The 22,514-nt window shown below is 35.2% G+C and overlaps 1 protein-coding gene across 14 annotated transcripts in view; it reads left to right on the top strand.

The window, feature by feature from the left end:
- R3HDM1 (R3H domain containing 1) overlaps positions 1 to 22,514 on the top strand; it is a 210,546-nt gene that overhangs the window by 101,420 nt on the left and 86,612 nt on the right. For 6 of the 14 annotated variants that reach the window (XM_036253690.1, XM_036253689.1, XM_036253694.1 and 3 more), the window contains 9 exons: positions 8,200 to 8,259; positions 8,343 to 8,483; positions 14,133 to 14,241; positions 14,330 to 14,425; positions 16,779 to 16,816; positions 16,900 to 16,950; positions 17,059 to 17,285; positions 19,375 to 19,629; positions 22,341 to 22,492. In XM_036253690.1, coding sequence (XP_036109583.1) covers positions 8,200 to 8,259; positions 8,343 to 8,483; positions 14,133 to 14,241; positions 14,330 to 14,425; positions 16,779 to 16,816; positions 16,900 to 16,950; positions 17,059 to 17,285; positions 19,375 to 19,629; positions 22,341 to 22,492 — 1,129 coding nt within the window. Of the gene's footprint in view, positions 1 to 8,199; positions 8,260 to 8,342; positions 8,484 to 10,427; positions 10,561 to 14,132; positions 14,242 to 14,329; positions 14,426 to 16,778; positions 16,817 to 16,899; positions 16,951 to 17,058; positions 17,286 to 19,374; positions 19,630 to 22,340; positions 22,493 to 22,514 lie in introns of those variants that run through there. The other 8 variants (XM_036253700.1, XM_036253701.1, XM_036253704.1 and 5 more) reach the window with 5 other exon arrangements.

The raw sequence follows: 22,514 nt of genomic DNA on the forward strand, positions 1-22,514 counted from the left end.
GAGCATGAAGGAGGCAGCCACTTGATGTTGTTGCTCATTGATGTTTCTATCTCTCTCTCTCCCTCTTTCTTCCTCTTTCTCTTCTAATATCAATAAAAAAAAAAAATTTTTTAAGTATTTTTAAAGTACTTATTCGAGTCACAACTTTAACTAATTGTGAACTCCTTTGTTTTACCAGGGTGGTGAATAATCGATTTTAACTTTTTGGCAGGTCATTGACCCCTTTGATTTTCCCACAAAAATCCTTATCCACAAAATATTTCACCAATGCTTTCATGAGGTAGAAGACCCCCAGATTAAGAACCCATCCTCTATATGTTAGCTTTCCAGAGTTGTAGTTATTTTATATACATTGCAATAAAAATAAAATAGTTTTATTTGTTATGTGCATATGGAAGAAAACATGAACAGCTCTCTTTAAGTCTCACTGAGACTTACATCATACCGAAGATAAACCTTTATTTTAATTCAGGGCTTCTTTTATTGAGTACCATCTTGATTTTCTAGTTTACATTTAGCATAAACCACCAAAGAAGAACTGCCAAAATGAAAAATGGTCTCCTTGTAATATGGATTGAAGGAATATAGGTATGAAGTGAGGAAGAAGATAGTCAACTTTCCTTTATGCTCAAACCCTAAACTCACCCCCAGTACCTCTTATCCACCAAAGCTGTGTGCTTACTCTCTTATCTATGAGTCTGTCTCTATTTTGCTTGGTAGTTCAATTTGTTCATTACATTCCAGAAAATTTTACCCTTTGCAACAGCATGGATGGACCTGAAGAACCTTATGCTAAGTGAAATAAGCCAGTCAGAGAAAGACAAATGCCATATGATTTCATTCATATGTGGAATCTAATGAACAGCATTTCTTGAGCATCTGTCACGTGCTAATAAGTGTTGTGCTAATAAGTGTTGTGCTAAACACTGTAGATATAAAGATGGGTAAGCTCCTGGCCGGTGTGGCTCAGTGGATTGAGCATTGTCCCATGGACTGAGAGGTCCTGGTTTGATTCCTGGCTAGGGCACATGCCCAGGTTGCAAACTCGATCCCTAGTTGGGGTTGTGCAAGAGGCGGCCAATCGAAGTACCTCTCTTACATTGATGTTTCTATCTCTCTCTCTCCCTTCCTCACTCTCTAAAAAAAAATCAATAAAAAAAAAATTTTTTTTTTTTAAAAGATGGGCAAGATATAATCTCTGGCCCTAAATCATTCACCATCTCTCTGCTAGAAAAAAAGCACATGATATATAATTAAAATAGATGTTGTAAAAGAACTTTTTCAAGGCACTATAAAACACAGGGTGGGGGCCCCAACCTCTGTGTGAAAGGATATGGGAAGACTTCACTGAAAAGATAATGCCTGAGCTGAGTCTTGAAATCAGAGTGCTTTAAATTGAAACTATCTATACAGAGAAGCATGAGAAAGGCATTCCAGATAGAGGCAAAGAGCATTGCCAAGGCATAGTATTGTTCAAGGAGAAGTGGTATATTCAAGGAAAGACAAGATTGTACTCTCTGGCTCTAGGAGGGAGGTATGTGTCAAGTAATTCTAGAAAGTGATGGGGGGAAGGAGTTGGTAGGATGTGAAGACAGATGATATCTAGTTGTTCTGAACCTAAGGTACTACCAACACTCTGGGTGATGAGTCCTAGTGACTGTGGAGTGCTACTGGGATGTCAAGGGTGCTAAAAAGATCTATAAGACAGTAATAAACAATGAAAAACAATCTTACTGAAATGCCAGCCTGGCCGGTATGGCTCAGTGGTTGAGCATCGACTCATGTACTAAAAGGTCGCCAATTCTATTCCCAATCAGGGCACATGTCTAGCGGGGGCCATGCAGGAGGCAGCCAATCAGTGTTCTCTCTCATCAATATTTCTATCTCTCCCTCCCTCTCCCTTCCTCTCTCTCTAAAAATCGATAAAGAAAAAAAAATTTTTTTTTTTTTTAATCCTCACCCGAGGACATTTTTCCATTTTTTGTACAGATAGAGTGGGAGAGAGAGAGAGAGAGAGAAACATCGATGTGAAAGGGACACATCGAGTGGCTGCCACCCGCACGACCAACCAGGGCCGGGAACAAACTGCAACCGAAGTACTTGCCCCTAGCGGGAACCGAACCCGGGTCTCTCCGAACCACAGGCCAACGCTCTAACCGCTGAGCCAAACCGGCCAGGGCAAGAAAAAAAATTTTTTAAGAAAAAAAAGAAATGCCAGTAGTGCACCATTTGAGAAATACGGAGTATGGCATGCTAAGTTGAGGAGTAATTACAGGATTTTAAATAGGTAATGTCATCGTATACTAGATAAGTTAATTCAGCAGTGAGGGGCCAAGATCATCATAAGCAAGGAGTATGAAGGAAGACCATAGAGAAAATTAGAGAGGAAAGGATACATTTGAAAAGTGTTCAGGAAGTACTTGGTGATCGTTTGGATATGGGAAAGTATTGGGATGATAGAATGGGTAGAACAGAATGGTTCCTAGATTTCTGGATGGACTGACAGCTAGTCTCATTAACAGACAAATAAGGGGCAAGCTTGAATGGAATAGGTCAAGTTCTATCATAAGTAAGTATAGTTTGAGATGCCTAAAGGTAAGCCAGAAGGTGAGGTCTGTTTGCAGTTAAGAGGCTGTGGGTTTCAAGAAAATGAGCCTGGCTGGAGTTATATTGAGGAGTCATCAGTGGAAGTGAAGTTTGCTATGAATGAGTTTGCCCAGAGAGATGAAATAAGTGACAAAGACAAAATTCCATGGAAACTCCATATATAAAAGGTAGTTGAGAAGGAAGACACTGAGTCCTAAAGATAGCAGAAGAGCTATGCGAATTTTTGTCTTAGAGTCAGCCATGGATCACAGTTTCATGGAAGATGCAATAGAAGTACCAAACACAATTTGTTAGATTGAGAAACTAGGAAGTTATTAAAGTGGGCCCTCATTTATCACGGTTAATCAGTTCCAGACTCTACCACGATAAATGAATTTCTGCGAAGTAGGATTCTTTATTTGTACACAGTCGTCCCTCGCCACTTCGCACGTTGACTTTTGTTGCTTCACTCTATCGCAGTTTTTCAAGTACTATAGTATTTGAAGCCGCGAAAGTCGAAATGCGAAGTGGCAAGGGAGGACTCTATTAGCTTTTTTTATTTTATTTTTTTTATTCTTCATTGAGGATATTTTTCTACTTATCAGATAGAGTGGGAGGATGGGAAGGAGAGAGAGAAACAGAGAGAAACATAAATGTGATAGAGCTGCATCGACTGGTTGCCTCCCGCACGACCCCTACTAGGGCGGAGAATGAACCATAACCAAGATACGTGCCCTTGACGGGAATCAAACCCGCAACTCATTGGTCTGTGGGCCAACGCTCTAACCACTGAGCAAATAAGCCAGGGCTTCTTAGCTGTATTAACAAGCTGTTTCGTATAGAGTAAGATGGTGGAAACCACAACTCATTGGTTTAAAAAATAAGGGGGAAGGTAGAAAATACATAACTAGTTTGAATAAAACAAGATAGGATCCTAAACAGGCAGAATTTTTCTTTCCTTTGAACCTATAGGAGAGACATTAAGCACAAAGATTAGAAATCTATTTTTATGCATTTCAAAACATTTTTGTATTGTAGTACAGTTCTGTTTTCCTCCACAAATGCAAAAGTTTGTTAAGTTATCTTTATGTACATTTTAAATTATAAAATTAAATGAGCTTTAATATATTCACAGATATGTGCAACCATCACTACAATTATAGAAAGTTTTTAATTTTTTTAAGTTACTGCTATTGTCAATATGGTAGGTAGTTGTAGCTAATGTTAAATTTTGTCAGAACTAAGATTTGCTTAATTGATTTCTCAGTGTTCTCTCAATGAAACACAATTAATTGCCAGATACACATGCTGCAAAAGTAGTAATAAGTAGCAGATTTCCACTAAAGCTTTCGAGAATGAATATTGTTCAGAGAATTCTTTTCAAAAATTCTCTTCAGATCATTAAATTTTTATCTTGTTCTCAGCCCAGTAAATAAACTGAACTTCAGATGTTAAATAGTAACTTATCTGGAACTCCTGTTTGTAAATATACCTGTCTGAATATTTTCAGATGCTACACTAACTAGTCATTACTAAATTAGAACCTAGGAATCTGAAGTTGTCCTTGATAGAGATTACACTCACTAACATGATTTTATACTGTTTTTGTGTTAATGTTATACCCATTTTGTGTAAATTTCATATGTATTAAATATGGATAATAAGGGTAACTGTATTAGGTTACTAGTGAAGGGGAACAATCCCATGGATTAATCCTGAGAATGGATTTTTTTTTTTAAATAATTTATTTTGCTCTGGGGAACATCATATAATTGTTCTGTTTGAAATACTTTGAAAAGCTACTTTTATTGGAGGTAATGTTTAAGTTATTTTATTTCTTATCTGTTGAAGATATTTGACCAAGGTCATACAGAACATTGGGAAAGGGTGGTCAGATGGAAGCATTGTTGTTTGCTTCTTTTTAATTTGCCACTGGTTTGCTAGCTGCACACACTTTCTCTAAAGCTGGTTCTGGTGTAATGACTGGAACACTGATAAAGATTGTTGCCTGTTCACTTTAACTTTAGGTAGTGGCTAATGATCAGTTTGATTAAATCTTTGTTTCTATTTATTTCTTTAATAATAAACACCATATATTGGTTCCTTTTATAAAATTTTTCAATTACAGTTGATATACAATACTATATTCATTTCAGGTGTACAACATAATGACTAGCTATTTATATTATACTGGTTTCTTTTAAAACTTACACAATAGCCCTGGCCGGTTTGGCTCAGTGGTTAGAGCGTCGGCCTGCGGTCCGGAGAGACCCGGGTTCGCTTCCCGCTAAGGGCACTTACTTCAGTTGCAGTTTGTCCCCGGCCCTGGTTGGTCGTGCGGGTGGCAGCCACTCGATGTGTCCCTTCACGTCGATGTTTCTCTCTCTCTCTCCCTTCCTCTTTCTCCCTCTCTCTCTATCTGTACAAAAAAATGGAAAAATATCCTCGGGTGAGGATAGAAAAAAATAAAAAATAAAAAAATAAAACTTACACAATAAGTTGCCTACTTTTAGGTTCATGTGCTAATAAACCTTACGTCTTAAGAAAAGGAATTTGTGGATCTTTAGTGTGAGTCCCATATATATTCTATATTAATGTATTATTATATTACTTTTGTCTTACAACCATTACCAAAATATCTAACCTTAATTATAGATTTGAAAATTTGGGGGCTTGGACTGAGCTATACTGATAAAAGGCAGGAAGTGTCAATCTTTAGAACTTAGGTAAGTTATTAGCCTTATGTTTCTAACAAGTTCTACTTGTTAGTAACTAAAAGTTTAGTAAACAGAAGGGGAACTTAATTTAAATAACAAGTGGTCCAAATAATCATAGAAAATCCTCTGCAACTCATAGATCTATATGTGAAAGGGGGAAAAAAAAACCTGATTTTATATCAATGGATAGTAAAAGTGATAGATTTTATGTGTGTGTGTTTTTTTCATGGAGACAACATAATTTTTTTTCAATGGCAGTACATTCACTGAAGAACATCACGTATTTTATACCTGCTGTTTAAGTCAGACAAAAGAAACCAATTTGAATGCACTGTTTTATGAATGCTGAATAAGTTGCCTGCCTCTGATTCTTTTTCCGCCCTTATAATAAGTATATAAAATATATCAGGCAAGTTACTGAAAATTACATCAAGACAAATTGACCCCTAAAAGTTAGATGAAAAAGAGAGTCTTATTTTTTTTTTATTGTTGAAAGTATTACAGATGTCCCCCTTTTTTCCCCATTGATGCCCTCCTTTCCGGTCCCACCCTACTCCTACCTTCACCAGTCTAATGTCCATGTCTGTTGGTTGTGCATATATGCATATAAGTTCTTGGGTTTATTTCTTTCCACCCCCATCCATCTGAGATTTGTAGGTCTTTTCCCTACTTCCATGATTCTGGATCTCTGAAAAAGAGAGTCTTATAGTTAAGTAAGTCCTTTTCAGGGGGAAACCCTATAAGGTAAAAATTTCTTATCCTCCAAAAATTTAAGGAAAAAATATTGAAAGACCTCTTGGGTGAAATAATTTTATTAAGTCCATGCAAATACATTTGTTGAAGTCCTGCATATAGTATAGATAACTATATAATGATAATTGTGATAAGTGATAGTAAAGAAAAGTATGAAAGAAACAGAGTCTACAAAAGAATATAAGAAGTTGTTTTAGGCAAAGGGAACAGCATGTTCAAGGAAGCTGAGAAAGGAAGGAACTTGACAAATTCAGAGGTAAGCCAAGATGATGAGTTTTGTGAGGACAAGGCAGCAGGTGAGGCTAAAGAAGTAGACAAAGAGCAGGTTATGCCTATCTAGTAGGCCACATTACAGATGGTCAATTCTAACCTAAGAACAGTGGGAAACCTATGGTAAATATTTAACCAAGGCAATGACATGTGTTCCCGAGTGTTTTTAAAGGTCAGTCATTATGGATGCTTTAGGTAGAATAGATTTGGAAGGGAACAAGGGAAGATAATGACAGACAATTAACTACTCTTGTGCTGTGGTTCATCCACAGATCCTGATTGCATGGGTCCAGTGGAAACAGAAGAACAATAGGTAGAAGGTAGCTAAAATTTGTGGTAGTAATTAACTGCACAGGAAAATTAGTAAAAAGGATTATTACAGGCCAAAAATGCTTCTAGTACAGTATGCTGGGTGAAAGGGTGCCACTTACTGGAGTGAGGAATACTAAACAAGGACCAGATTTGGGGGCAAAATTGAATGGTGCTAGAATTTGTGTTAAAATGCAATCCTGTATTCAGTTTAGATTTGAAATCACCAGGTTGGCATGTTTTTCTCTTGATTTTTCAACAAATATTTTTAAATGTATGGTCAAATAGTACTCTGTTTAATGAGACCTCCTCTATAACATGGAGGGAGGATGAAGCACAGGCAGATGTATAGACTTTCAGGCAACTTAAACTAGGAGCATCGTCTCCTCTATTAGAATTTAAGAGGGATCTAAATAACGTTTATTTGGAAGGAAAACAATAACCTCTTGGCCTAGTTTTATGAATCTATAAAATTTCAAGAACAAAATTGAATGATCTGTAAAGGTACTTCTAGCTTTAAGGTTCTATGAGTTACTCATTTTGTGTTATGTTGTTTTGTTCCCACATGGCATGTGACATTTATAGTGAGCACAGGAATACTGTCTTGAGCCACATTCTTGGTGTGTGAGCAAGGAGGTCCTTTGGGGAGGGGTACCACTAAATTGTTACAGCCCATAAGTGCACTAAATAGGTCCCTAGTGGTCTAAAGGAGCACATGCAGGTACTCCCTAGAGTCCTTATTTATTTACCTGTTGGAGGCTTTTGGTTCATTTTGATTTTTATGGGCAAAATTTCCAAATCTTAAAAATATATGATAGCAATTTACAGAATGATCTGAAAAGTAAGTCCTCTCCTGAATTAGAGTTAGTAATGTAGTTCACACTTCTCTGCTATGGTTCTGTTTAGCTTTAGATTCCCATAGGAGTTTTCCTGTTGTTACTGCCATTGCATTTTCTTTTGAATACTGTTTCTATGGAGTTCAGCATGATAACAAAGTCATGAGTCTAATTAAAGATGCCTATTTTTCTGCTACCACCTCTCAGCTTTATTGAGTGAAGAAATAAAAATGTAATATGCTCTTATTATCCATATACAGGGTGGGGCAAAAGTAGGTTTATAGTTGTTTGTATGGAAAATAATTAATAAATGATAATACATGAGTAAACTGTTTCATGTAGTCACAACTGTAAACCTACTTTTGCCCCACACCTCTATTTACAGAACAGACTCCAATATAATGATACTTGGTAGATAAAAATACATCTATTTTAAGAATGGCAACATGTTGCTAGTTGAAGTTGGGTGAAGGCTATATTGCAGTTCATTACACTATTCCTTCTACATTTGTGTATGTGTAACATTTTCCATAATAAAAAATTAAATTCAAAAAGTCATCTTTTATTTTTTGAAACATTACTTTTTTAGAAAGCATTTAAATATTCTAGCATCAAGCTTATAGTAGTCTTCAATGTACAATTTTTAAGACAAATATTTAGCAGTATAAATTAACATGATTATTTCAGTGTTAAGTTTTACATATAAGAGTCTTCATATTTTGTTTCAGGGACAGAATGATGCTGTTGAAATTGGAACAAGAAATTTTAGATTTCATTGGTAATAATGAGTAAGTCCTGACATTTAACAAGAAAAGAAATTGTCATCACACTTTTCCTTGATCTACTAAATTCGTTTTTTTCCTACTTCTAGGTCTCCACGCAAGAAATTCCCCCCCATGACATCTTACCATAGGATGCTATTACACAGAGTAGCTGCTTACTTTGGATTAGACCACAATGTTGATCAGAGTGGAAAGTCTGTCATAGTAAACAAAACTAGTAATACAAGAATGTAAGTATTAAGAAACAGAGGTAAATGTTGCATGTGCGTGTAACAGTACTTTCTCTTTTTACAGCACCTTTCATCTGAGGTTTTCCACATGTTTAGCAACCTATTTAAGCTCTATAATAAACTTATATGATTGGATCAAAAATACTTTTCACTCACTAGATTCAAAATGCACCAGTCTAAACTGAAATGAAGTGGATGGATGACCTCAGAGGTCATAATATCAGTGATGTTTGACAGCCAGTCTCTTATGGATTTTTAAATTAATGTAATTTAGATACTATGTCTTACCTTAGGCAAATTAGGCCATAGAGTGACACAAATTTTGACACAATTACCTTTAATCTTCTGTCAGTTTACCATCCTTTCCACCTCTGGTTTTGCTCCTTTTCTGCTACAAATCCCCAGAAGGTGAGTCTATTGGTTAATAAAGGATTAACCGTCTTCTGAGCTATAAATAATTTACTGAGGAAATTTTTTAAGGAGTTAGGAGACGCCATTTTCTTTCAAAAGTGATAGGTCTACACTGTTGGTGAAATAGATCATCAGTGCTGGCATTTGGGAGCAAAAGGCCCAACGCATGGGCACCTAAAATTATATCATGTTCACAACACCTCTTCTGCCTATTTGTAAACCTAATCCTAAAACGAGTTCAATTAAAATTTATGCTTTGGTGGTGATCTGCCTAGCAATAGAATTTTCTTTTTTTCTTTTTTTTTATCCTCACCCAAGGATATTTTTCTGTTTATCTTCAGGGAGGAAGAAAGAGAGGGAGGGAGAGAGACACATCAATGTGAGAGAGACACACATCGACTGGTTGCCTCCTGCTCAACCCCAACCAGGGCTGAGGACGAACTGCAACCGAGGTACGTGCCCTTGGCCAGAATCGAACCTGGGACTCACTGGTCCACAGGTTGACGCTCTAACCGTTGAGCCAAACCGGCCAGGGCTTTTTTTTTTCTTTATTGATTTTAGGGGGGGGGGGGGAGAGATAGAAACATGCCCCAACTGGGGATTGAGCCCACAACCTGAGCATGTGCACTAACTGGAAATCAAACCGGCGACCTCTTGGTGCATGGGTCGATGCTAAACCACTGAGCCAGATAGACTGGAAATCAAACCGGCGACCTCTTGGTGCATGGGTCGATGCTAAACCACTGAGCCACATCATCTGGACTCAATAGAATTTTCTGTATCAATTTATGTGTGGCAATGATTCTGTGGTATTGAGCAGCAGTCAATACTTTTCAGTTCATTATTTTTCTTCTATTTTAAATAAAATGTTGTCAACAAAATAGGTATATTGATGGAACCTAGTAAATTTAAATGACTGTTTCTAGAACTAAGATTAAATTAATGCAGATAAATGTCTATGAAAAGGATCATATCTTTCTTTAGGGATTAAATTTTACCTGCAAATGTAAATCTGATTTAATTTTCCTCTGCCCATCCCTTAGTCTTTTTTAAATATCCCCATCAATTAGTCTTTTCCCAATTAGTTATATCATGGCTCAAGTAGGATAGTAACCATAACATATCCACTGGACTGAAGGTGAATAGAACTCTAGTTAATCTAACCAATACCTTTCAACTTTACTCAGAGCTACTGGATACCCAAGCACATGCATATTAGCAGGCATTTTGACTAACATTTTGACTGGTGACTCTCTAAGGTTTTCAATAGAGTGTAACCTCAGTTATTTGAATGCTATAAATGTCAGAAAGCTTTAGGGTTCTCTTAATCAAGGTTGTCAAAGTTCAGCTAAACACAGATATTTATTATATATTAAAAGAAGAATAGATCAATAGCATAATTATAAGTAGAAATTTCAAATCATTGAGGTTACACTGTATTCTTGTATCTTCTGCAATATGAAGGTTGTAAATCAGAAAACCTTAGAGATCTGCTCCATGTTGAATAAAAACGAACCTACCTTTTCCTCATAGGCAGATTACCCGCTCCAGCCTTGAACCAGTGGTGTTGTGGATGTCAACAACCCGGTGTCCACTGGGGTATCTCAATGGAGCGGGAAGTTGGCGATTGCAGGGCAGTAAATTCAGGCATCTATAAAAGAAAGAGGTAAGACAGTCTTAAGGTTAGCTGAAATGCCTGCTGATGCTATTTGGTATGGGAGTCTAGTGGCTCTTAGAAAAGTTGCCAGGCCCTTGGTTAAACCTTATAGTTCACTTTAAAATAACAATCTCTCACCCAAGTACAATAAGAAAATGTGACATAGCCTGGTCAGTGTAGCTCAGTGGATTGAGCGTTATCCCATGGACAGAAAGGTCCCAGTTCGATTCCCCATCAGGGTATGCCTGGATTGTGAGCTCGATCCCCAGTAGGGGGTATGCAGGAGGCAGCCTGTCCATGTTTCTCACATTGATGCTTCTCTCTCTCTCTCAGAAAATCAATAAAAACATTTTAAAAAAATTTAAAAAAAAAAGAATGTTCAAGTTAAAGGAGCAAGAAAAATTTAAAGGAAAATGTGACTTTAAATAGCTACAAAGATAATTGATATAAGTAAACAGGCTGATCATGTGCCATTGTCAGAACTACATAGACAATCTTTCAAACTCCTAAAGAAAGCAGTCTTTTTCTCATGAGTTTGGTCATGAAACTGGTTTTACTCTGTATTTTTCTCTTTAGTTCTGTATATAGTTTTATGTGGAGATCTGCTCTGTTTCACTTATCTAGTACATTTTAAAAAGAGATTTCTTCAGTTTACTTAGATAATTCTCATTTTAAATCTTTTTGCATAATTTGAGAGGGGTTTATGTACCTTATTAAAAATTCACTAGGTTAAAACAAATATTTAAAAGTGTTATTTAGGTACTACGTATAATAAAATATCTGGTCAGTTTGTTGAAAATGTCATTATTCAGATTTGTTTGGTTTAGAAATTTACTTAATGATATTCATAATATATTATGTGACTGTATAATTTATTTTTTAACTATATGTAAAAAAACTACTTGAGGGTTCAATTGGACTTTTTTTTTTTTACTTCTAAATATATTTGTATATATCATATATTTCAAATGAGCAATTCCAGTTTTTGACAGGATAAAACAAGAGTGTTAGCCCTGGCCAGGTAGTTCATTTGGTTAGAGCATTGTCCTGATGCGCCAAGGTTGCGGATTCTACCCATCAGGGCACATACAAGAATCAACCAACAAATGCATAAATAAGCAGAACAACAAATCTGTTTTTATTCTTTTTCTCTCTCTCAAATCAACAAATTAAAAATAAAATTTTTTAAGTGTTGAATGAATGATTTTGAGGAAGTGAAATTTTACATAATTGTAATTTTCCAAGGGCCACACCTTATGTTTGTCTTCAGGATCTCAGTTGAACATGTAACTTTTCCATAGAGGAAAAACCAGGTAGTCATAAAATATATTAAGATTTTAAAATCATTACTTTGTCCCTGGCCGGTTTGGCTCAGAGGTTAGAGCGTCAGTCTGCGGTCCCGAGAGACCCGGGTTCGGTTTCTGCTAAGGGCATGTACCTCGGTTGCAGTTTGTCCCTGGCTATGCTTGGGTTGTGCGGGTGCCAGCCACTCGATGTGTCCCTTTCACATCGATGTTTCTCTCTCTCTCTCTCTCCCTCCCACTCTATCTGAATAAAAAATGGAAAAATGTCCTCAGATGAGGATTTAAAAAAAAATAAAAGAAAAGAAAATCATTACTTTAGTTATAACATTAACCTCCAATAAGAACTTTTCTGTTACTGGTTTCAATTAACATAAAACAAAGATGTATCCTGCTGTAATTAAAATTCTTAATAATTTGCTTGTGTTTTGAAGTAGTCTCTTTTTTAAAAAATTTTTGTTACAGATGTTTCTCTTTTTTTCTCCCATTGACACCCTCTTCCAAACCCCACTCTCCGCCTCAGCATTATTGTCTATGTCCTTGTTTACACATATATGCCTATAAGTTCTGTGGTTATCTCTTCCCTCCCCCCACGTCGCCTCTTCTGAGGTTTGTCGATCTGTACCCTACTTCCATGTCTCTGGGTCTGTTTTGTTCCTCAGCTTGTTTTGTTCATTATATTTTACAAATAAGAAAGATCATGTGATACTTGTCTTTCTATAACTAGCTTATTGTGCTTAGCATAATACTCTCCAGGTCCCTCCATGTCATCTCAAAGGATATGAGATTTTTCTTTCTTATGGCTGCATAGTATTCCATTGTGTTATGTACCACAGCTTTTTTATCCATTCATCTATTGATTGACACTTGGGCTGTTTCCAGATCTTAGCGATTGTAAATAGTGCTGCTATGAACATAGGGGTACATATATTCTTTCTGATTGGTGTTTCCAGCTTCTTAGGATATATTCCTAGAAGTGGTATCACTAGATCAAATGGAAGTTCCATTTTTAATTTTTTGAGGAAACACCATATTGTTTTCCATAGTGGCTGCAACAGTCTGCATTCCCACCAGCAGTGTACTAGCGTCCCCTTTTCTCCACACCCTCGCCAGCACTTGTTGTTTGATGATTTGTTGATGGCAGCCATTCTAGCAGGTGTGAGGTGATACCTCATAGTTGTTTTAATTTGCATCTCTCTGATGATTAGTGATGTTGAGCATTTCTTCATATGTCTCTTGGCCATTTTTATGTCCTGTTTGGAGAGGTGTCTATTTAGGTCCTCTGCCATTTTTTGATTGGGTTCTTTGTCTTCCTTTTGTTTAATTGTATGAGTACTTTATATAGTTTGGAAATTAGCCCCTTATCTGGTATATTGTTGGCAATTATGCTCTCCCATATAGTGGGTTTCCTTTCTGCTTTGATGGTTATTTCTTTGGCTGTGCAGAAGCTTTTTAGTTTAATGTAGTCCCATGTGTTTATTTTTTCCTTTGTTTCTGTTGCATTAGGCATTGTATTAGTGACAATTCTACTGCATGTGATGTCTGAAATTTTATTGCCTGCATTTTCTTCTAGAATTTTTACGTTGAAGTAATCTCTTAATTTGTCAATTCAACCACAAACTTTGATTACTTCAATTCTATAACACCAAACTAAGCGCTATAGGAATATAACATGATACTGTGGTATATTTTTTTTTTTGTCCTGGATTTTTTTTCTTAGATTTAAAGGAGGCAGTGCAAAGAGGACATATAGTCTTTGGGTCTTACATACCAGGGCTTTAACTATGAGTCAGTCATGTACTTGCCCTTTTACCTTAGACAGTTGCTTAAGCCATTTGAATCTGTTTTCTAAGTAATATTTATAATAGTAACACACTTCTAGTGGGTTTTTGCTATTTTAAATGCTGTTTATCTATTAAATCATCTTGAGAATAACTCTATGAAGTAGATACACTGTAATTCCCATTTACAATTGAGGAAACTAGGGAATATAAAAGTTAAGTAACTTGTGCAAGTCCCAAAGCAAGTAAATTGGTAAAGCTGGATATTTGAATGCAAGTCTGATTCTAGAACCCACACTGTATTTCATATGGCCTTTGACACATAACAGGATAGTTCATATTTTCTTAGATTATTGTTAAGTGTAAGTGAAATAAGATAATCTATTAATGGCACCAGTGAGTGATAACTTTAATTACTTCTGTTACTTTTCATAAAATGTTACATTTACCTGTAAATTTTGTATATTACCTTTTTTGTTCCCTTGTTTCTGTTGTTTAGACCTGATCAGAAATTTAATGAACATATTAAGGATGATAAAGGTGAAGACTTTCAGAAACGATATATCCTCAAGAGAGATAACTCTAGCTTTGACAAAGATGATAATCAGGTAATCTAGCACAGTTTGAGCATTTTAATATGTACAGGACATACCAGCAGATTATTTTTCCAAGAATTAATTTTTCTCTTTTCTTTAGATAAGAATACGTTTGAAAGATGACAGAAGAAGCAAATCTATAGAAGAGAGAGAAGAAGAATACCAGAGAGCTAGAGACCGTATATTTTCCCAAGATGTATGTGTTGTTACTTTAGCTCTTCATGTTAGAATATACACTAATTGCATTGTAGGGGCTCACTTCTTTCTTAATCTACTTACTGATTACTTTTTTTCTCTTTATTGACTGTAGAGAGAGAGGAAGGAAGAGAGAGAGAAACATCAATGAGAGAGAACATCAATTGGCTGCCTCCTGCATACCCCCTACTGGAGATCGGGCCCCCAACCTGAACATGTGCTCTGACCAGGAATCAAAACAGCAACCTCTTGGTGCATGGGTCAACACTCAACCTCTGAGCCACACCAGTCGAGAGTGATCACATTTTGAACCACATTTGTTACATATCGAGTCACCTTTTAGAAATATTGAGTTCTTTCTTGTTCATGTTAAGAATTTAATAGTGTATACAATACTATATTGCAAGAGTTATATAAGGTTTTTAAAAGTTAGTAGCAGCCCAGCCAGTGGGGCTCACTGGATTGAGCATCCTCCTATGGGCTGGGAGGTTCCAGTTCGATTCCCAGTCAGAGCACATGCCCAGGTGTGACTTGATCCCTAGTAGGTGGCGTGCAGAAGGCAGCTGATCAGTGTATCTCTCTCACACCTATGTTTCTTTCCCTTCCTCTCTCTCTAAAAAAATCATTAAAAAATATTTTTAAACAAATAAATAAAAGTTAGTACCAGATCTACTTTAGGAGTATTATACTGGACTGAGTATATAGTTCTTATAATTTTTTTTTCTTCGAGGCTTCAGATTTTTAGAACATTGGTCACTGTCTACAAAATCATGTGTGCTCTAAATCCTACTTATTAGTGGAATTTTCTTGATAAATAATTTGTGTGTTTTTTTAATAAAGCTAATTGATTTTTCAATTAATATAGTAGGTGCTATGCTAGGCATAGTAGAGCATACCTGTGAGTAGTTACAATGATATATCTCCCAAACAGCTTTCATATGGTAGGTACTATTATTGTTTTTGTTTTATAGGTAAGAAAACTGAAGCTCTAAGAGACTAAGTAAAATAGCCAAAGATCATACAGCTAAAAAATGACAGAGTTGGGATTTCAGCCTAGGTCTTCTGAACTCATAGCCTAAATGAGATGTATTTCTCTCTAGTTTATAGGATAGATGAGTAGCCAGACGATGATATGGTGTGTGATTTGTGTAGAGACATAAAGGTAAAATAAGGACACAGCAGAGAACCACCACACACCAATGCTGAGGAATGAGAGTTAGCTTCCAAGAGGGGACTAAAGGACTGAAAGGTTCCTAGCAGAGGGTCAGTATTTACAGAAGCCCAGACATAAAGGGCAATTTGACAATGAAGAATTGAAAGATTCAGAGTACCTGGATTATCATGAGGTGACATAGGAAGTGAGGAAGGTTTGTACTGGAGAAATGAGCAGGGGGCAGTTGACTTGACCCTGAAAGCTAGTTAAGGTAGGTGGGCTTTTACCTAGAGCAGGGGTCAGCAAACTTTTTCTTTTATTTCATTTTTGTTGTTGTTGTTCAGATAGAGTGGGAGGAAGAGAGAGAGAGAGAGAGAAACATCGATGTGGAAGGGACACATCAAGTGGCTGCCTCCCACACGACCCAAACAGGGCCAGGGACAAACTGCAACCACAGTACATGCCTTTAGCAGACACCGAACCCGGGTCTCTCTGAACTGCAGGCCGATACTCCAACCACTGAGCCAAACTGTCCCAATCTTTTTCTTATAAAGGGCCAGATCATAAGTATTTTAGACTGTTTCAAGCCATATAGTCTTCATTGTAACAACTGAACTGCCTTTTTAATGTGAAAGCAGCCATAGACAGTATAAAGATGAGTGGTCATGGTGGTGTTCCAATAAAACGTTATTTGCAAAAACCAGGTCTGGCCATAATTTAGTGACTTTCCAGCCATTATTTAGGCTGGAAAACTAGTTAGAAGGCTGTTGTAATTATACAAACAAAAATAATAGTGAACTGCACTAGGTTCATAACATTAGAAAAGCTGTGTTGAGGCATAGCTGCTTATACAGCTGTTCAAAATATTTGTTGAGTGAATGAGGTGGAATCTACAGACTGGTGTATACCTTGAATATAATAATAATGGGTTCATTTGTTTGGAATAGGATAATTTAATTTGAAATTAATTTGAACTGCAAAAATGAATGGCTTCAAGATGCATGTTGGTTAAAAGTAAGCATAGTATCTCCAAGCCAATATAAATTCCATTATCATTTATTTGTGTTCTTTTATGACCATGTGGATTGGGAGGGATACTTTTTAAATATTGTTACACATGACTTTGTTGTCATCATTGGTTTACAGATGGCATTGTGTATTTGACAGGAGCTCAACTTTTTATATTTATTCTTTTTTCTAGTCCCTGTGTTCCCAAGAGAATTATATTATTGACAAAAGGTGAGGGAATTTTTAACATTTGTATTGGTAACTGTCTGACTGATACTAATAGAAATAAAAATGTCTTATTAAAATGCCAACAGAATCCAAGATGAGGATGCTAGTGGTACCCAACAGAGGCGCCAAATATTTAGGTATTGTAAGCATGCTTTCATGCAGTATTAAAAAATTAAAGCATTTTTTCTTTATTCTTTTTGTTTTTGTCTCTATTCGCTTTTCAAAGTTTTATTTCTAAATTACAGAGTTAATAAAGATGCTTCAGGGAGATCAACAAATAGCCATCAAAGCAGCACTGAGAACGAACTGAAGTACTCTGAGCCACGACCCTGGAGCAGCACAGATTCAGACAGCTCTCTCCGAAACTTCAAGCCTGCTGTAACCAAAGCCAGCAGCTTTAGTGGAATTTCAGTCCTGACAAGAGGTGATAGTTCTGGAAGCAGCAAAAGCATAAGCAGGCTTTCGAAAACAGGTATAAATATCTGTCTAGAATGGGCAATCAAAACATTAGTTTCCCTAATGTTATCTGAGCTCTTTATGTGTCATATGGCTTATGTAATTATCCTAAAATATGAAATTCCTATCAGTAGTGTATTGAGCACTTCCAAAGTACTTAAGAGATAAAATGTTTATTGACATAATGACTTATTCTCTGTATGAGAGATTTACAAATATCAGTTAAAATAAGAATTTTCTATTGTGACATAAACTTAGTAATGTTGGTTCAATGAAATGTCATCTCTTGTTTGAGTACCCAGAGGTGGCAGGAAAGTCTTCATTGCTTATAGTTGGAAGGCATTGTTCTCACCTAGGATTATTTAATAGTGATTGTGTTTTCAGCTAATATCATCAATTAGTGATTGCATTTTTTCATGATAAAGTTCTTTCTTTGCCACTCAAAACTGAATGAAATTGCTGAGTTTTTGAGGAACTTAAAAACTAAAGAAGATAATATGTAATTATTATGAATGAGTGAAAATTTTAATTAACATCCTCTTTCTCTTAGCTTCTTCACATTTAGAGTACATAACATTTAGGCTCATAACATTTTCTCTTTCCACTGTCACGGACTGGCTTATAAAAAGCTCTTGTTTCTCTTAGGATCCTTGTAGGTCCTTATCTTTATTTGAAAATAAGCATGAACATCAGCAGAAGTGGCTACCTCCCTTTAGTCTATTTGGGTCAGCTTAAACATTTGATGTTGTACAGATAACAATTGAAGAGAGATGTATATTTGAAGGGGACAGTATTTATTTTAATCCCTTACTATAGTCAGTGCTTTAAATATCAAGGCTTGAGAATTGCACTTGTCACATTTTTAACTTATATTGTAGCTATTTAAATTGTTTTTGATATATGTGATAGAATATTGCTAAAAATAGGTAAGTTTTATGAATATAAGAAGTATGCATATAGGCCAAATATGCATTTACTAGAAAAATGGCCACCTAAGCTTCATAACAGAAAAAAACTACTCATGTGTCATGAGAAACATCATTCCGACAGTGCCAAATTAAAACATTTTAAGTATTCGTACTATTCATTTATTATCTATATTATCTTTAGAGATAAAAATATTATTTAACTCAGTAGGAAAAAATTATTTTTATATAGTTCTGGTCAATAGTCATTTTGGCACAATTTAGAAGTTATCCCTCAGAGGAAATCTGTATAGTATACTCATATCTGTTTATTTATTAAAGATTAATTCTTTATCCCAGAGTCAACTCTGTTTTGCAAAACTTGATTAACTGTGTACATTATCAAAATCTTTTTTTTATTTTTTATTTTTATTATTCACCTTTAGCCATTATACTGAAAGTCAGTGACATTTTCTGTGTCTGTGTAATAGAAAATGAAATCATTGCAGGCACAAAAGCAATTAAAAATAAATTATAAAATTAGCTCATTAAATACAATGAGAAATAAATTTTAAGCTGATGCTAATGTAAGTGCTTGGATATTTTCCATGCTATCTTTGTCCCTTGATACAATAAAAAATTGAAAGGTGACTTTACATTATAGGAAGATACAATGATTATGAGCTAAAAATGAAATTCTTCAACGAGACGACAATTATTTCTCTTGATAGAAAATTTTATTTTATTTATCATTCCTACACTACTCTTAATCTTTATGTGTTCTAATAGATAAGGGATTTCTGATATAAATGGTTTGAGGCATTTGGCTGTGCTAAATTCTTTTTCCTGTGGGAAAATTATAATTTGTATATTCCTAGGTGTTAATCTGAAAGGTAAAATATATGTAACTTTGTTGTTTGGGGAATGTGCTTTTTGTGATTGTCTGAGGCTGGTGTTATTATAAATGTGCTAATTGCATGTTTTGGCCATGACTTCTCTAACAACTTATGTGAGCAGATAGCTCTATTAAACTTGTTTTTGTGGGGAGGGAAAGCAAAATTGTACAGTAAATCAAAAATAGCCTATGTTTTTATGCGGTAACTGCATGTTATGCAATGTGAATTTTATTGTTACATATTTAAAACCTGCGTTTTTATGTGAGGTTTAAAAAATCCATATTTTTCATTACTCCTCCCCTAGGTTCTGAGTCTTCTGGTAGTGTAGGGTCATCTACGGGCTCTCTTTCTCACATCCAGCAGCCTCTTCCAGGTACAGCTCTCAGCCAGTCTTCTCATGGCGCACCTGTCGTCTATCCAACTGTCAGCACTCATAGTTCTCTTTCCTTTGATGGTGGCCTAAATGGGCAAGTTGCATCTCCTAGCACTAGCTTCTTTTTGCTTCCCTTGGAAGCGGCAGGCATACCACCTGGCAGTATTCTGATCAACCCACAAACAGGTTGGTATCCCAAAAAAAGGTGTTTATTTCAGTTGAGATATCAGGAGTTATCTGAAAATTAAAGAATACATGTTAAATGAAATGTCTGTATATGTGCTGTCAGCTATTTATTTCTCATGTGTAATTAGCATTTTCCCTACACTTTAATAAAAACACTTAATGCTAGAAAATGTTAAAAGATATATTTATATCAGGAAGTATTTTTCTCATTATGACATCATCTTTTAGGCCAAATAATGGCCTAACTGTAATTAAATTAAAAACAACTTATTTCCTGGAAATGAGATAATCACCTTTTAAAAGAACTTTATTTGATTAAGCTTTGATTTTTAGAAAGAGTTTTATTTGATAAAAACTTTATTCTGGGGGAAATAGTATGCATTTCATGTAGAGTGGGAGTTAACAACTCTACTCGGTATAGAATGAAGTGGAAAGAACCTATAAGTAATTGTTCTTCTGAATATGATAATTGTTTACTACTGAGGAAAAGCTAAAGGAGATTATATTAGTACAAGTAAATAGGTAGTCATTATGAATTAATATTAACGTATTCTTTGCAATTAGATAATAAGTTGCATATATCAAGCATTTACTACGTGTCATATACTGTATAAGGTGCTTTAAATACATTAGTTATCACTATGACAACACTACTTAGTAGGTTAAACCCCCATTTACAGATAGGGAAACAACCTCTGAGAGATACAATTGTAATATATTTCATTACATACATTGTAAAAAATGACTTTTATAGAAAAACTGTGATCTTTTAAAAGATCACAAGAAGTTTGGGTCTCTTTTCAAAATAACACAGCCCAGTCGTTTGGTAAGATAATGAAAACAACCTTACATCATTTGATAACCTTTCTTAAAAATTTACAAACTTAGCTGACATGGTCACATCAACATAGTAGTAAGGTAGATATAGGTGAGAGTGTTGGGGTCTCTGAGTGTTAACTTTTGTTTGTTGTAGAGAAAAACCATGGCTATGAATTCACTGCCTTCAGATTTCTTTGTTTCTATATAAGAATTGAATTAGCATAAATAACTGATTCTTTACAAATTTTGTTTTTGCTTATTAACAGTTATCTTCTTAGCCTTCAGGTTTTTTATATTATTAAATTTCCTATTTTGTGGGAAATAGGATGATTTAATATTTTACTATTTCCTACTCTTTTTCATTCAAAGTACATCAGTTAATATATTTCTGGTAACATGAGTCTATTTAGTAGTGAATAATAGAGTGGGGAACTAATCAATCTGAAATTGAATTGTATTCTTAATTTTAAATGAGTTGAAAAGTGACCTCTCTGCTTTTTGAGAGCAGTGTTACAACACATCTAACTTTTTTCAGACAGTCCTTAAGTTACTTTCATACATGCTTTTACCCTAAATCTTTCCTTCCATTTTATTTTCAAAGTTAACAATCAACAAATGTCCAGCATGACTTGTTTCTAGTTATTTATAACCAACACAAATTGTCAGGAAACTAACTGATGAGAATAATTTGACTTTGGAGGACTTTTCCCACTTGATAATAATGGAGCAGTGGATTCTTCTCTTCCAAATATTATTATGTATCATAAGGTTTTTAAAAAGTAGGGATTTATCTAAAAGAAAGGATGTTTTGAAGGCAATGTAAGAAACTATTATTCAAAATTCTCTTATTTTCTTTTGTATTAACCCCATACTAAATGGATATCATAGTCAATAGTCAGTTTATTTCACATAGTCCCTTCTTTTTAAAAAAATAATCTAGTATATAGTGAGGAAAAATGCTAATCTTTGAATCTAGATGTGCATTCAAAAACAGTTTAGAAGAAGATATCCAAATCGTTAATGATAAGATTATGGGGGATTTATTTTCTTTTGTATCTATGTTTGTTATTTTCCCACAATAAAAATACTGCTTTTTTTTTAAATAAATGTTATTTAGAATGTGTGTAGTAAAAGAGTAAAATTTACTCAGTTAAAATATCCCTCTGGTAATTAGTAAGCCCTAAAAATGAGCCTCAAAATCAATATTAAAGTTCTTTCTAGTTTTCTCTCTTACCTATGAATAAATCTTACTGGAATTAAAACAGATTATTTTAGAAAACAATTTAGAATTTAAAAGTTATTTACAACTTTTAATAAGTTAGAAGCTACAAAGTAAGGATACTGCCATGAAATCCACACTTGAAATTTGAAGCTGTCAACCATTTTCATTGTTTTAATTTTGTTAGTTAAATATATGCATTGTGGCCTATAAATTAGCTATTTTCCACTCCCTAATAGAGGCTGATTAATAATGTTTCAGTATCCCAAAATCAAGCATTTTGTTCTTGAAAATGAAATGTATTACAGCACTAATGCACCATAATCTTGTAACTAAACTCTGGAGCAAGATGTATGCAGAATTCAGAGGTTTTTGGAAGGTGCGATGTATTAGAAAATAACTTGAGTAGATTCTGGAGCAGCACCCTTACAGTAAAACACTGAGCAAACGTTTGAATATTCACTCTAAGTGGGGAGAAAAATAAAGACTGTTAATAGCTTCATATAAGGTCTGACTTTGACTCCTCATGTAGGAAAATCTTTTGGTTTTCAAAAGCTTGAAGCTTTAAAATTATGCATAAGGATTGTAGACGTGTACTGCAAATTGTTACTAGAATGACCTATTTTCAAATTCTATTGTAAATTAAATTTTTTCATCCTTTTAAATTTTTTAGGTCAGCCCTTCATAAATCCAGATGGGAGTCCAGTTGTGTATAATCCTCCTATGACTCAACAACCAGTCAGAACCCAAGTGCCTGGACCTCCACAGCCACCTCTGCCACCCCCACCACCTCAACAACAAGCAGCTAATCACATTTTCTCACAGGTGCACATATCCACGATTACAT

Source organism: Molossus molossus, unplaced genomic scaffold (assembly GCF_014108415.1).
Source record: "Molossus molossus isolate mMolMol1 unplaced genomic scaffold, mMolMol1.p scaffold_m16_p_11, whole genome shotgun sequence".
Taxonomy (NCBI): Eukaryota; Metazoa; Chordata; class Mammalia; order Chiroptera; family Molossidae; genus Molossus; species Molossus molossus.